Source organism: Acomys minous, assembly GCF_964271855.1.
Source record: "Acomys minous genome assembly, chromosome: 11".
Lineage (NCBI taxonomy): Eukaryota > Metazoa > Chordata > Mammalia > Rodentia > Muridae > Acomys > Acomys minous.
In genome coordinates this window covers 48,091,102-48,106,668 of record NC_140492.1, presented here as the reverse complement: position 1 = coordinate 48,106,668, position 15,567 = coordinate 48,091,102, and the positions used below count along the sequence as shown (strand labels likewise).

The following is a 15,567-nucleotide window of genomic DNA, read 5'->3' as shown; positions in this document are numbered from 1 at the left end:
TGTGATGTTTTCTTTTCTGCTATCCATCATTTTAAATTGAATGTACAGCTTTGAAAAAGCCAAAGGCTGAAGCCAAGGTGTCAACCTACAACCCCGCATTCAGCAGCCTGAGGCAGGAGGCTCTCCAGAATATAGTGAGCTCCGTTCTTCACACTTACATGGTGAATATTTCACCCGCTTAGCCATCTTCCCAACCCCATGAATGCTTCTCTTTTAAAAAATTACTTATTTTTCTATTTTTAAAAATATTTACACAATGTATTTTGGTCTTTCTCATCTATCACTTCCTCCCTCCAACTCTTCCCAGCACCTTTCTTCCTGTCTCCCTCCCTGCTCCATGTTTACTTTGTTGTTCTTACTAAACCTGAGTCCAGTTAATGGTGCCCATGGGGATATGGACAACTTACCCGTAGCCAAGTTCCCCTAAGGAGAGTTAGCCCCCTTTCCTGAGCAACAGCAGCTGTCCGTTGCTCCTCCACTACGAGTGTGGCATCTTCTTCTTCATCTCTGCTGGGGTTTTGTCCAGCTTGCTCTTGTACAGGTGACCACAGCTGCCGTGATCTCATGTGTGCAGCAGCCATGCAGTGTCTAGAAGTCAGTGTTTCACTGCTTTCCTCCCCACCTAATAGTCTTTCTGCCCTTCTGGGGTGTTCCTTGAGCCTCTGATGGTTGGTGCTGCTGATAATGATGACCCATTTGCAGTTGAGCACGCACTTGAATACTAGGCTTTAGCAATATGGTCTCATCATCTAGTTATGGTGAGAAAACAATGCCATGGAAGTAGCCTGTGTTTTAGGAGGGTGTTCGTCACCTCCCTGACCAATATCTTGTAGAGATTCTCCTGTGCTAGCTTTGAAATTTTTATTTAAAAACCAGCACTTTCTGGGAACAGCATTGTCTTCCAGTGAACGAGTTCTTTGATACACATTTTCCTGTATGTTTTTCTAGCTTTAGTTTCCCTCCGCCCCCACACACCTTTAGACCTTGAAAGCCTTTATTTTCAATTTGAATCCTTTAGATTCTTTTCCTATTCCTCCTCCTCCTCCCCTTTCTCCTCCTCTTCTTCCTCCTTCTTTTTTGGTTTTTCGAGACAACAGAGTTTCTCTGTATAATCTTGGCTGTCCTAGATTTGCTTTGTAGACCAGGCTGGCCTCGAACTCACAGTGATCCACCTGTCTCTGCCTCCCAAGTGCTGGGATTAAAGGTTGCTGCATGCATACAACATGCAGGCGAATGGAAGAAAGAAGCAATCATTTAACAAGTTAAATCATGAGAAAAAGAAGTTAATTCCATCAGTGTTTAAGACCTCTGTTTTCATCTGATCCTTTGAGTTCAAATTATACATAGGGCAGCGTTTGCCTACTTCCTTTGTATACTTCCCTATATGCTTTGAGGACAATCTTTTCTATGCATCTAGGTCCTCCCTGGACAGTTGCTGTGCCCTGGAGGGCTCCAAATAGCACCACTATTCATTAGAACAAAATTCAGAAAATGAACTACCCAAATGTGGTACAGCACCAAAGCCATATTGTCAAGAGCGCAGCCTCCTAAGCCTCCCCAGTTTTAGCTTACTCAGCCCATTGTCTCCTGGTTGCATCCCAGTGCATACATCTCCAATGGTCTCATCCATATTGGAAATACAGAGCAGTGTCAGCAGTATCTATTTCTTTTTCCCTAGTGAAGAAAGACCTTCCCTAGATATCTCTAAACTGTAAGGAAATCTGAGGTGGGCGGCTTAACAAAACTAGAACCCTAGAGATAAAAACAAAGGAGAGAACCAAATGATGCCTTGATCAGCTGGATGCTGACTAGTAAAGATGAAGAGTCACGCATGGGAAACATGGTCTGCATGGAAGCAAGTGAGGCTTCCTGCGCGGCTGAGCATAGGTTCCCTTGAAGAAGACGCATTGCTGAGGGATGTGCACCCTCTGAGGCCAGACCTGGTGAACTGCTACATGTAGGCTTGCAGGTGGCTTTATGTTTTATGAACTTTGAACATCAGTTGGGGACTCTTGTTTCGGGTCATTGGGGACATTTGTCGCTGAGTAAGGTAAGGAAGATATGTCTGACCCCAGAGTACTGTCTCTGGGTCAAAGGGGAAGATAATAGGGAATAGTACTTGCTCTCAACTAGAGGCTAAGCAATTAATGTCTGTTAAAAGATATCAAAAGAGCGTTGATTAGAATAAAATTTAAATTGGCCCTGGTACCCTTAACTACTGGATTAATGGATACTTTATTCTTATACCTCCTCAGCCTTGGTGTTAAAATTAACATCTATTTGAAAACTGTGTCTGGCTTTTAAAATTATATGGATCACGTCAACCCTTTAAATGCTGTAATTAAAATACAATTTATGTATAGTGGAATGCTTAGACCTTAATTTACCAATCAATCTTAGAGTGTGTGTGAAGTACCAATCCAGCCTACCCTTTATGTCCATCTCTGTTAGTTCCCCTAGAACTAGCAGAACTGGTCCCCCCCCCCCCCGCCTCCCACCCCCGAACCAGCAGAAAACATTATCTGTGGTTCCTGTCCCCAAATACTATTTTAGAATTTCATATAGTCATTCAGAAAATACTGTAATGCCCAAAGTTAACCTGTAAGCCCCACCTGCCCAAGGACCAAGTAGCATCCTGGAATGCTGGGAGTTGTAGTTCTTGGAATATAAAGAAATCCTCATGGGAAAGTATGGTGCCCTATATAGGTTTGTCTTTATAACCCCCCTGCAACACTCAGCTGGGAAATTCTAGTGTGTAGTCTTGATCAAAGTTTATCTCTTGGTCAGTATTTAATATTTAATAAAGCTTGCTCCAAATTCGGCCCAAATTGGTGGAATTGGTTTTTCTCCGGCGAATCTCAGGATTAACAATCCTTTATTTTGGCTTCTCACATTCAGCATGATTTTGAGATTAATCCATGATATGTGTGTCAGTAGATAAACCTTTGTATCCCTTATTAGTATTTGATTGTATGACTGTGCCATAGTTTCTGCATTTTGTGTCCTGCTACCAAATGCCTGGGTTTGTTTCCAGCTTTAAACTGTTACAAATAAGCTTAGTACAAAGGAGGGGCGAATATCTTATCTGTCTTAGATACAAAACTAGAAGTGGAATTACATGGTAACACGTGCTTGAATTTTAAAAAATTGTTAAGTGACTTTCTGACATTCCGTTTTACACTCACTAGGGGTATGTTACCTTCTCTTGTTACTCCTAATCTTACCCAGGATTTTGGTCAGTCTTTTTACTTTCTCTGTAGCTGAGTAGTGGTATCTTAGTTTGTGTTTTCATCTGTGATGGTGACCCTGAACTTACTTTGGTCTGTTTATTGGTTTTGTATGCCTTCTTTCATAAAGTAGCTTCAAAACCTTTTGTTCAATTTTTGTTGGCTTACTTACTATTTTAAGTTTATTTATTTATTTATTTATGGTTTTTCAAGACAAGGTTTCTTGGCTGTCCTAGATTCGTTTTTCAGATCAAGCTGGCCTCGAACTCAAAAATCCATCTGCCTTTGCCTCTCCGAGTGGTTGGACTACAGGCGTGCGCCACAGCGCCCGGTTGCTTATTTGCTTTTTATTAAAGGCAGGAGCGCACAAGTCCTTTGTCTAACACATTCATTACAGATTAAAAAAAAAAATCCTGAGAGGTGAGCCTCTGCTTTGTGTATGCCCACCGCCTGTAGCAAGAATTCATAACACAAGACTTTATTTATTCTTTTAAAAGCCGACAGATATTTAGCTTTAGAAAATACTTTGCCCTTGGTTTATCTGTCTTCAATGTTGATGTACCTGGCAAGCTGCCTTCCATCACCAAGACACCGCCCCCACTTTAAAAGTTTTGTTTTTAATTGGCAAAAAATTTGCCTTAGGACCGACCCTTTGGCCGGTTTGGAAAGTTGAGCAACTACCCAACTGTCCAGCCATTTGGTTCATAAATCGTTGGAATGCTGGATTTCTGTTTCCTAGAGGGAGGGAGGTGGGTCGCCGTAGCCTCTTCCCCAGAGCAGAGTGGACTTTGCAGGAACTTTGCAGTTCAGGGGGAAAAAAAAAAAAAAAAAAAAAAAAAAAACCCACAGGGGCATGCCGCGCATGCGCTTAATAGCCTATTGGTTCCCGCCCTCCCCCTCCCCCCCGCCCCCTTCACCGCCTGCAGGCCGACTGGCGTTGCTGTAGCAACCTCAGTAAACGGAGTCCTCAGGCAAGTGTGACTAGAAACCAGCTGCGGTGGTGGTGAACACCTCTGGTAAGTGGGCTCCCACAGGGAAGCTGTCTCCATGAGCCTCCCTTAAATCTGGTAGAGACCCAAAGAGCAGTGAACCCCGCCTGGATTTCTCTTAGGAGGACCTCTTAGGTGAACTAGTGGTCCGGTCTCCTTGGAGAACTTTCCTGGTCCTCTTATGGAAGTTCAGCGGAAAAATAATGAAGCAACCAGTGCGACTTAGACATGTGCACAGCTCCTGCCTTGAAGGAAGTTGCAGTGCGGGGCAAGAGGCAGTGAAGCAGCCGGGGAGGAGTTAGATCACCACAGAGGGAGGAAAAGCACTGCTGGGAATGTTCCTGGGGTCAACAAAGCCACCCATGCCTGCCCTTAGCTGTGAGCCTTGTCAGGGGAGTGACCCCTCTGCACTAGTTTCCTTATCTCTAAAAATAAATAAATAAAATAAAATAAAATAAAATAAAATAAAAAAATAAAAATGGCCGTGCTTGCCTCCTGGGTTCTTGTTAGTGTCCCAGGCGGATACTGGCCAAGTGCTTAGTATCTAGGGAATGCGACTAAGTGCTGGTAGCATGCAAAGGCTGTAGGAAGCGTGTGTGCATTCAGTTAGTCATGAGCTGATTTACTTGCCTACTTGGTAACACACTTGAGAAAAAGGCCTAAAGAGGGAGTATGAACAGAGAATGGGGTGTGAGGGGCTGCAGTGATCTCGAACCTTACCATGAAGGACTTTTGTGCCATGCGCAGTGTTTGTATAAGAACTCAAGAGTTCTTGCATTCTCCTGTTACAGCAACAGGATCACTCAACACTTTATTTATTTATTTTTTTAATTCACTCAACACTTTAAACAAAAGAGGCCTGACAGTTGACGGCCGAACTCTGCCAAGATAGTGTAAGCAAGTCCTCAATTGTTCCTGCCTTGCAAATATGTCTGTCAGATATACTGGGCTAGAAGACCGACGATGATGTTCCAACATTATAGAGAGCGTTGAGTGACTGTTCAGGCAGTAAACTGTCCCTGTCATTTTTTTTTTTTTCATTTTAGAAGCTACTAACCTGCACTTCCAATTCACTCGGGTATTTAAATTTTATCCCTTCTCAAGTCTCTGATGGGGTTGAAGACCAGATAGTTTAGTCCTACAATCAAGCTTAGTTGGTTAGGGGTTAAGAAGCTTTTAGATCAAGATAGATATTTTAATAGAGATGAGATATGATAGTAATTGATTTTCATTCAAAAACTCAGACCCAAGAAGATAGGAAAAAAATTTACTGCAAGTTTGCCAAATACAAATAGCCAAATCATTATGAATGTAACATTTATATAATTCCTGATTGTCTCGTAGTTCTTCCTGATGTATGTAGTTTATTTTATTCATGTGTAATAATATAAATGTATATGTTTAAAAAGAAACATAATTTTAAAAATAGCTATACAAAAAAAAAAAAAAGAATACAGAGGGCTAGGTAGAAAATGGGTTAGAAGACGGGTGAGCTGGCTCAGTGGGCTAAGGCCCTTGCCACCAAGCCTGAACCCTGAGTCCCATCCCTGGCACCCTCACGGTGGGTGGAAAGAAGCAGCTTCCACAAAGTCATCTTGTGACCTCCACACATGTACCCACCCACCCACAAACAAAATATAGATAAATGTAACAAAAGGTTAAAATTTTAAAGGTTTTATTTATTTTATTTTCTGTGTATGAGTCTTTGAATGCATGTCTATGTACCACATGTGGGCAGGTATAAGAAGGCATTGGACCCCCTGGGACTGGAGCACAGATAGTTGTGAGATGAGGGCTGGGAATTGAACCTTGGTCCTCTGGAATAAAACAGCCTCTCTCCCCTCCAGTACCTACAGGGGGAAATTATGATAAAATGAATTAGAAAATGGAAAGATGCTCTGAGGCTATCTCTGGTGATGGGGCAATGAGTCTGCTATGACAGTGATGGGACAAAGCGAAGGTGAACTCAAAAGTCTTCATAGTTGGGCATCTGGTAACAGGTTATGGAAATCAATTGCATGAGATGGGAGACAGGAAAGGATTCAGTTAGTAACTGGCCTTCTTTCTCACCTGCAAAATGATGATTTGGTATCCGCCTCACTAGATGTACCATACTGATCTCAGGTCTATGAAGTGAGCATCACATTTCTAAGATGAGAGTCCAGAACTATTAAATATTTAACATTTTCCAACTTAAACCCAATATTAAAGCCAATATTCCCAGCCTGGCCAACAACAGGTGTTGTGAATATCTATCCTTTACTGGGTAGGACCTAGTGATAACTCTCTCTGGCCCAGTGAGATAGCTCAGCAGGTAAAAGCATTTGTAACCAGATGGACAATGCAAGCCAGATGGCCTGGGCTCTATCTCTGTAGCCCGAAAGCTGTGAGAACTATGTTAAGTTGTCCCTTGAGCCTAGCATTTAGAGGTGGCTCTCACCGTGTTGCACAGGCTGGCCTTGAATTCTTGGGCTCAGAAAATATTTCTCCCTCAGCCTCTTGAATTGCTGGGACTTACGGTGCATGGAAGCATGCCTAGCTTCTGATTAGGCTTACTGAGTTTCACTTGTGGTTTAAAAAAAAAAAAAAGAGTCGTTGTATTGCCAGGGAAGCCAACTACCATATGTGAGAAACCTGTGGAGCATCCAAACCCTTGGTTCTTAGCTCTAGCTCTTACTATGTGGCTGCACAGAGTTCTGTCTGGAAAACCAGACTCTGTTGATTCCATGTTTTTTTTCCAAGGAATGCTGAAGTGCAGCCAGATTTGAGAACTCTAGACACTATACATCGTATGCAGATATAGGGACAAATAGTAACTATAGCCATTGTACATAGAGAAGAACAAAAAGATTAAGGGCCTTGCTTGCTACCCGAGCTTGGATGTGATCCCAGTTCTCTTTGCCTTCAAAACCTCATGAGGTTATAATACAGTTTCCCAATCTGTTTGTTCTAAAAAATAAATTAAATTAAATTTTAAAAAGGAAGAAAAAAGCAAAGCAAAACAAAACAAACAACAAAAGCCCTAACCCCCACTTTGCTCCACATCAGCAGCCCTGTTAATGGCTCCCAGGAAGGAGTCTCTCATAACCCACCTGTTCACATGACCTTCCAAATCCCCATCTCCCCTACGGAGAGAAGAATGAGCCTAGTTCAGATTACTGAGTGAAGTCTCTGGGTTCTAGAATGTTCTTTCATACTCAGCACAGCCTGACACTGACTGCATCTGTGATACTAGTCTTTATTTCATGGTAGTCTTGGCCATGCAAGAAGTGCATCATTCATGGCGATGAGAAAGCATTGTTAGGCTTTTGTCCTTACAACTGTTTACCTTTTGTTGTGGGTCAAATTTGTTTACAGAGTGGCCCGCTTGCCTCATTGTTTTGTTTTCTACCTAACAATTATGAGTAAATTTATTAGGTCTATGGGCTTTTAAAAAACAGAATATATATCCAGTTTATAGGCAGTTAAAGCAATGGTTCTCAACCTGTGGGCATTGCCAGGAGAACACAGATATTTGCATTATGTTTCCTAACAGTAGCACAATTACAGTTATGAAGTAGCAATGAGAATAATTTTATGGTTGAAGTCACCACAGTATAAAAAAACTGTATTAAAGGGTCCCAGAATTAGGGAAGTTGAGAACCACTTAGTTACAGCATATTAACAATATATGTAGGAAAAGCAAGGCAGCAGGTAGGAAGTAGGCCTCATGAACCTTTCAGTTAGAGGAAATCAGAACAGAAAGCTGGACTCCAAGGCCTCTGGGAAGTACTTGTGTTGCCCAGTTCCCGGATTCCAGAAAGCCATGGGCTCCGGAGTGCAAGTGGCCCCTGGAAGCAACCCATCCTGCTTCTCTAGCTTAGAGCCTGCATCATGACAGCCTGGAGAGTAGGCTCACTTTGCTTCCAATACCTTGAACCTCAATTTTTCTTTTCAAAGAAATGATCTGTTACCATCTCTCTACCATTTGGAAAGGCTCTTAGAAAACAAAGCAAAGCAAAACAAAACAAAACAGCTGGTGAGAGTGTATGGAGAGAGGCGGCCTGCTTACATGTGGTCAGTCGGAATGTATAGTCCTATCGCCAGTGGATGGAACAGTATGGACTTCCCTCATGAACTCCCAGGGATTCAGCAATCCGCCTCCCACCCCTGGCCTTCCCCTCTTGGCATGGGTAATCGTGACTGTCAGCCTGACAGCATTTAGAATCTCCAGAGAACAAATCCCTGGATGTGTCTGTAAGGGGCTGTCTTGAATACAGCTAGCTGAGGCGGGAAGACTCACTCTCAGTATGGATGACACCATCCCATGGGGCCATAAACTCAATAAAGAGAGTTCAAACCCTTCTGCTTCCGGGCAGCAGTGGGTGCAATCGATCAGCTGTTACAAGCTCCTGCTGCCGTGACTTGCTGCCAGGATAGACAGTATCTACCCTTGCATCCTGAGGCAGAATAAAGCCACCCATCATTCTGTGACTTGCTAGGTATTTCGTCCCAGCGGTGTGTAAACTAAAACACGCTTCCTGTTCTTATCCATCAGCAAGTTCAGCCCTTCAGAGGTATTCTTTGCCCAACAGGCTTATTCCTCAGCCTGTGCCAAGCCATAATCACCATTTCTGCCTCAAACGCCACTTTCCTAAACCTCAAACTTAGTTTAGCTTTCTTATTACACGTGCCCACAGGACCCCACTCTTTCATTTTCATTTCTTATAGCACCCGGATTTCCACTGCTTGTTGAATGCCTGTATTTCTAAACAGTCAGTTCCCTGAAGTTCAAGGCCAGCCATATATTTTTTTTTTCATGCAGCCAGGTAGTTTAGTGCCTGGTGTGAGACCTGAGACATACCAGGTGTGCTCAAAACCACGTATTTGAAATGAAACTGATCATTTCAGTAACCCCAGGGGGATCAATAACAGGAAGGGGAAAAGGAGATGGTGGAGCGACCAAAAGAAGGGTGTGGCAGAGGATTAGTTTCAGTGGACATGCTTTTGAGGGAAAGGCGGCCTTGGGTGTCGTGTTTCACTGTGAATCTCTGGAAAATCAGAGTATACCAGAATGCCAAGTGTGCATGGAGGACGGAAACCTGTGATTCCACTCTCCGCTTTCACGGAGGTGTCTGACGTCGGTCACGGCCTCCTGCTGAACGGCATCTTGGGTGCAGTGCAGGCACAAGGGTACTAGCACGCATGGCCTTCGGTGCTTGTGGAATCCATGATGGGGGAGGGTCTGTTAATTTCTGTGTGCTGGCTTGATGTCTGTCTCTCTCTCTCTAATTTTGTCCTCACAAGATATGAAGGAGCCAGATGACCAGGACACTGATGGGGGAAGGTCAGGATCCAGGTCTTCCAGAACTGATTCGAAACGTAAGTAGGGATGACAATATACCTGTTGTTGTTGTTGTTGTTATCAAATTTGGGTAGGATCATTTGACAGAGTACCATCTGGATCTATAGACAGAAATGGGTTGCCTGTTTGCAAGCTCTCCTGGTCCTTAGTAGGAGCATCTATGCTTTACTTTTTTTTTTTTTTTTTTTTTTTTTTTTTTACCTCCAGCCCCTAGTGTAATCTCTCTGGATTGAGCTCAGTGGATAGAGGGCTGGCCGGGCATATCAGAGACTTTGGCACTGTCTGAAATGGAAGTGTAATCCCAGCCAGTCCGGAGTGGGAGTCGGAGGATCAGCACTTCAGGCTCATTCTCGGCCTTGGCCAGCCACCTTGAGACTCACTGGGTTACGCTAGACCTTGTTTCAAAACAATAAGAGAAATGTCTGTGTTAGTAGCAGCCTGCCGGAATTTCTGCTCGTGATTTCCTCTGTGAACTCTGTGTCTTTAGTGGACTTTTAGATACAGTGTAGTGGAAAGAGAGCTGGAGTTCAGTTTTAAGCCGAGTCCACCACTTAGAGACGTTTAACACTGGAGGGAAAAAAATGACACCTTTTTTTTGAGCCTCAGTTTTCTAGCCTACATTTAAATAATTAATTAATATTTTATGTGTGTGACTGTTTGCCTGCATGTATGTCTGCACTACTTATGTACAGTTCCTGTGGAGGATGGAAGAGAGCATGGAATGCCCTGGAACGGGAGTTACAGATGGCTGTGAGTCCCCATGTGGGTGCTGGGAATCAAACCCGGGTCCTCCAGAAGAGCAGCCACACCATCTCCTTGGCTTCTCCTAGCCCGTTTAAACGACTTATTTGGGAGTTAAATTGGGTGAGATGTGGAGATGGATTTCATAGGCTGCAGGTGAGAAAAGCCAGAAAGTAGCCTTCGGCTGCCCCAGTCGTAAGAAAGAGCTGAGGTTTGCTTGAAGGGTACTTCTCCAGAGCCTCCCTGAGCAGAGCTTAGTCTCTGGCTGGATTAGGAAGCTTCTCGCCATCCAAGTGCACTCGTCCTGTGGAATTCTGTCTCTAGCCTATCAGCTTTATCTCAGACCTACTAGGCACTTTTGAGTATGCTTGCTGTTTCTTCCTTGTTCTTCTAAAGTCTCCTAGCCTTTCATGAGATTGACAATGTGTATTAAAAGCACGTTCATGTTTAGACTTGAACAGAACGGTGCCTTATAGCTGAAGTCACTTCTGTTCTCCATCCGCATTTTTCATTTGTTTGCTCTGGAGCCAGTATTTTAACTTATTCTTTTGACTTTCCGTCAGAGAGAAACTATCATACTCAGAGGAGGTCACTCTTAAATAGCATTGTGGCTCCCCAACATATCAGGCCCTCTATAAATGTTAGTTGGAGTTGTGGTAGTACACTAACGTTCATAAATAACTGGCTTCTTATTTATCCTTTCTTGTTAATTTTTTATAAGAAAAAGACTGAAAGATAAAGTGAAAATGGAGATGAAATCTCAGAAAAGACCTTTTTGTTTTTGTAAAATTATAAGGTTGATCAAATAAATAAAGTAATTCTAGCAAGTTTTTTTTTTTTTTAATCTCTGAATGGCTGTGGTTGTCCTGGAACTCTCTCTCTAGACCAGACTGGCTTCGAACTCACAGACCTTTGCCTGCCTCTGCCTCCCGAGTGCTGGGATGGAAGGTGTATGCCACCACTGCCAGCTGGAAGTTTTGAATATAAAAATTCATTAAATTTCAAGCATAAACAAGTAAGAGGTTTTAGTTACTCTGGAAATAAGCAAACGTAATTAAAAACCTGTGAGACTGTTAAAACAAATTGTCTTTAATGTCTACTAAAGAAACTGCAGAAGACACCACAGACGGCTTAAACACTGATGCAGAAGAATCCTATCTCGATGATGACCTGGACCTGGAAGATATGGAAGAAAGCTCAACGTCATCGCAGGATTATTTCCAGAGCGCGGGAAGTAAGTGTGATCAGCTTTCCCTCAGCCAATCACCGCTGTGGTAAAGGCAAGTTGCTCAGGCAGATCAGACAGCTCTTTATATATCTAAGAAATGGAAAATCTAGCTAAGCACTGTCATCCCAGCACTCGGGGAGGCAGAGGCAGGCAGATCTCTGTGAGTTCCAGGCCAGCCTGATCTATAAAGCAAGTCCAGGCTAGCCAAGGCTACACAAGAGAAAGCCTGTCTCGGAAATCAAAAAAAGGAAAGGAAAAAGAAATGGAAAATCTTCAGGATGTGGACATGTGTTAGAAACAAAAAGAAAAGAAATATACAAGTCATGATAGAGTAATTTCACCATTTTGAGGGGGTTCTACATTCTATTTTTGAGGACCACATTGAACAGCCTTATACTTTCTCTGGGGATAAAGTGACCAAGGGAGCACTGTGCCCCAGATTAGTTAAGAGTTCTCCAAGTCTCCCTGTTGAAAACATAGCCAGAACTCAGCATCCTCTTCTGATGTGTACAGGCTGTGGCCTCTTCCAGCGGTGTGTAGCACGTGTGCAGGCCAGCGGTTGCTCTTACCACTAACATAGCACACACGGTCCCCCTCACTTTGTGAAATACAATTCCAGGGCTCAGCTCGTGCTTTTCTTAGATAAAGTGTTTTCCTGTTTTAGCATCCCAGGAACCTCCTGTTGAAGTTAAGAAAGAGTCCGAGGAGAAAGTAAAGAAGAAGCTATCTGAGAACTTCTTCTACAATTACTCAGAGCTTGTCTCCATACCATATGTGACTCCAGAATCAACGATCCCACTGGATTGTCTCACTCTCGAGTATCCACTCCTAGTGGGGAAAGGTTTCATTTCCTAGGTCAGGGGTTGACAAACCTGGAGCTAACGTGGCCTCCAGCCTGTTGTGTAAATAAAGTTTTATTGCAGCACTGACACACTCAGATTCTGTCGATGGCTGCTTACGTAGCTGTGATGGAAACAATTTCGTCTAGAAGGCCTAACATAGCGGTTTTTAATCTTCCTAATGCTGTGGCACTTTAATACAGTTTTTCATATTGTGGTGACCGCCAACCTTAAATTATTTCATTGCTACTTCATAACTGTAATTTTGCTACTGTTATGAGTCGTAATGGAGCTTGAGGGTAGAGTTTAGCTACATTGATCTCGGATCTTTAGTTAAACAGAGGATGGCGTTTTAAAGCAGGCGTAGTTGTGTCTGTTGCTCCTCTACCCCTAGACAGCGCCTCTGCTTCTCTTCGTTTCCTTAGCAGCCTCTCCTCAGACATTCTTTTGGCTATGACTGCAAAAAGCGAGCCAACCTGCAACTCCTGGACAACAACACCTTGATGTACATCGCTGGGAACCAGCTGGTCCTGTTGGATTTTAGAACCAAGGAGCAAATGTACCTGCATAGTATCAGCGGGCAGGGAATTGGTGCCATCGGGGTATGCAAACGTTTAGTGACCCAGTGGGGGAAAATCCTCACTTTAGTCTTTTCTGTGGATGCCACAATGGCAGCTAGGCACCAGTGACAGTCAGGGTGTTGTAGGGTCACATGAGATGCACAGCCATCTTTGTTCTGAGCCCCTTTCTTCTTTAGCTTCCTTTAAAATGTTCTTTATTTCTTTCTATGATAGGGTTCAAGCCTATATATATATATATATATATATATATATATATATATATATATATATTTATATTATATATATATATTTAATATACAGCTCAGGCTAGCCTTGAAGTTAAGTATATAGCGCGGACTAGTTTAAACTTGGCATCCACCTGCCTTAGATTCTTGAAATATAAGTGCATGCGTGCACACGCGCGCACGCACACACACACACACACACACACACACACACGCATGCACACACATGCACATGATAGCTTTTCCATAGCTGCATGTAAATAATCATGATGTTGAATTAAGAAAATATCCGAAGACTTCATCTGGGAGTAGTTTGACAAAGAGTGAGTCCAAATTTGAATTCTTCCCTTCCCTTCCTGTGTCTTCCCTCTTGTTGTAGCTTGTGGCTACTTGTCTATTTTAACCCTTTGTAGGAGTCTGAATTTTTGTCTGTGTGCCTGCCTGATGTCTGCCTTGCCTGCCCCTAGAGAATGGCGGCTTTGCCCTCTCTTTTACTGAACAGAGTAGAAAGTCTCACATGAGGAAGGAATGAGGGATATCTTACCGATATCTATAACAGTTTTGCAAGAGACGGAATTTTACTGACACACAGTGAACCCAGATGTACTGCAAACATCACTGTGCAGAGACTATATCTGTATATCAACGATACTTTCAACATTTATGGTAGATATTTATTGTACAAGGTCACTTTCGACTTGTTTGCTATTTCAGTAAATTACTACCAACACACACACACACACACACACACACACACACACACACACACACACACCTCTGTATATCGATTAAGATTAATGGCAGGTTAAACAAACAGACCAACTGCACAGTAGAAAATCAGTCTTATGTGATCTTAAGCTGTAGTATTAACTCAGCTATGAGGTCCAGCAAAGTTACAGTCTCTTAGAAAGTAAGAGATATTTTCCTAAGGATGTGTCGCCACAGGAGAAGAGGCAGCTTCCTTAGGAAGTCAGCCTGTCTATCATAGGTCTTCTGTCCCCAGGAACAGAAGAAAGAGAAGGAACCACAGTGTCATCTGGGTGGCAGAAGCTCTGGCCAGAGCCTGCTTTTATTATCTGTTTGTTTGTTTTGTTTTTGTTGTTTTGAAACAGGGTTTCTCTGTGTAGCTCTGGCTGTCCTGGAACTCACTCTATAGACCAGGCAGACATCTGCCTCCCTCTGCCTTCTGAATGCTGGGATTAAAGGTGTGCACCACCAATGCCCAGCCTTTTATTTTACCCTTTTGTTGGCTCCTTATGCTTCCTCCATATTTGGCTTACTAGTTAGCAAAAGTAACAATATTGGCTAGGAATATACAATTCTAGCCCGTTTCTGTGGCTATCAATAGAGACACTGACACAAATACTTTAATCCAGGGAATATTTTCTTTTTTGTCTAGCTTGGAAATATCTTTCTCACTTCTGCTATGATTGCAGTTATGTCTAGTAAGTTGGTTCAAGGTATATATATATATATATATATTTTTTTTTTTATCTGAACACCCTCTAGGAACATGAATCCCATACTGCTGAACATGCTCCCATCCCTAAGCTTATACAATGTACGCTTATTCCTCAGTGCAACAGTGCTGGGAGGCACATGTGTGATTAGGGCACAAGTGGATTCATCTTATTGAGGAAGTTGGTTTGCTAATGATGGGATTTTATGAGAGCAGATCCAGCACAGGCACACACACACACACACACACACACACACACACCCCTTAACTCTCACCCTCTCTTGCTCTCCCAACTTCTATCATGGGATGGGGGCACACGGCAGCACTAGATAGATATTGTCCCTCAGTTTTGTATTTCCAATTTTTAGGAACAGCAAGGCAAATAAATTCTGCCCATCATAAGCAATCTAGTTTTTGAGGTAGAAAATGGACTGAAACCCACATTCTGTGCACATATCTACGTATGACTTAGAGTGAGTTACATAGGCATCTGGCATCTTGTCCTACTTAGCTGTTCTCACACAACCATCCAGGCCAGCAGGAGCATGCATTAATCTTCATCTATAGCACTTGTCCAAAGGCAAATATAGATTCAGAAATGCTGGTAGGGGACTTGAGATCTGTGCTTGGATGAACACTTCAAGAGATTCTGACACACACTAAAGACTGAAGCTTTCACTCTCACTATGAATTTAATACTTGTAGCATTAAAATTATTTCCTTGATAAATGAAATAAATAAAGGTAAGCCTTGATTTAAAAAAAAAAACAACGTATTTTAGTTTCCTGTTCAAATCATACCCATTGACAAGAGTTTAATCAGATGAGCATTTTTTTTTGAATTTTAGACTTGAAGTGCAGCCTAATTAGCCAATTATATGGTAACAGCCACTAAGCACTGCATGGGTAGGAATATCTATGTGAATTTTTCCTTTT

The 15,567-nt window shown here is 42.7% G+C and overlaps 1 protein-coding gene across 1 annotated transcript in view; it reads left to right on the top strand.

The window, feature by feature from the left end:
• Positions 1-4,127: 4,127 nt before the first annotated feature.
• Positions 4,128-15,567, top strand: part of CFAP44 (cilia and flagella associated protein 44) — a 71,621-nt gene continuing 60,181 nt past the window's right edge. The window contains exons 1-5 of the mRNA XM_084802068.1: positions 4,128-4,243; positions 9,503-9,577; positions 11,407-11,535; positions 12,194-12,347; positions 12,808-12,970. Coding sequence (XP_084658194.1) covers positions 9,505-9,577; positions 11,407-11,535; positions 12,194-12,347; positions 12,808-12,970 — 519 coding nt within the window. The 5' untranslated portion in view covers positions 4,128-4,243; positions 9,503-9,504. The remainder of the gene's footprint in view (positions 4,244-9,502; positions 9,578-11,406; positions 11,536-12,193; positions 12,348-12,807; positions 12,971-15,567) is intronic.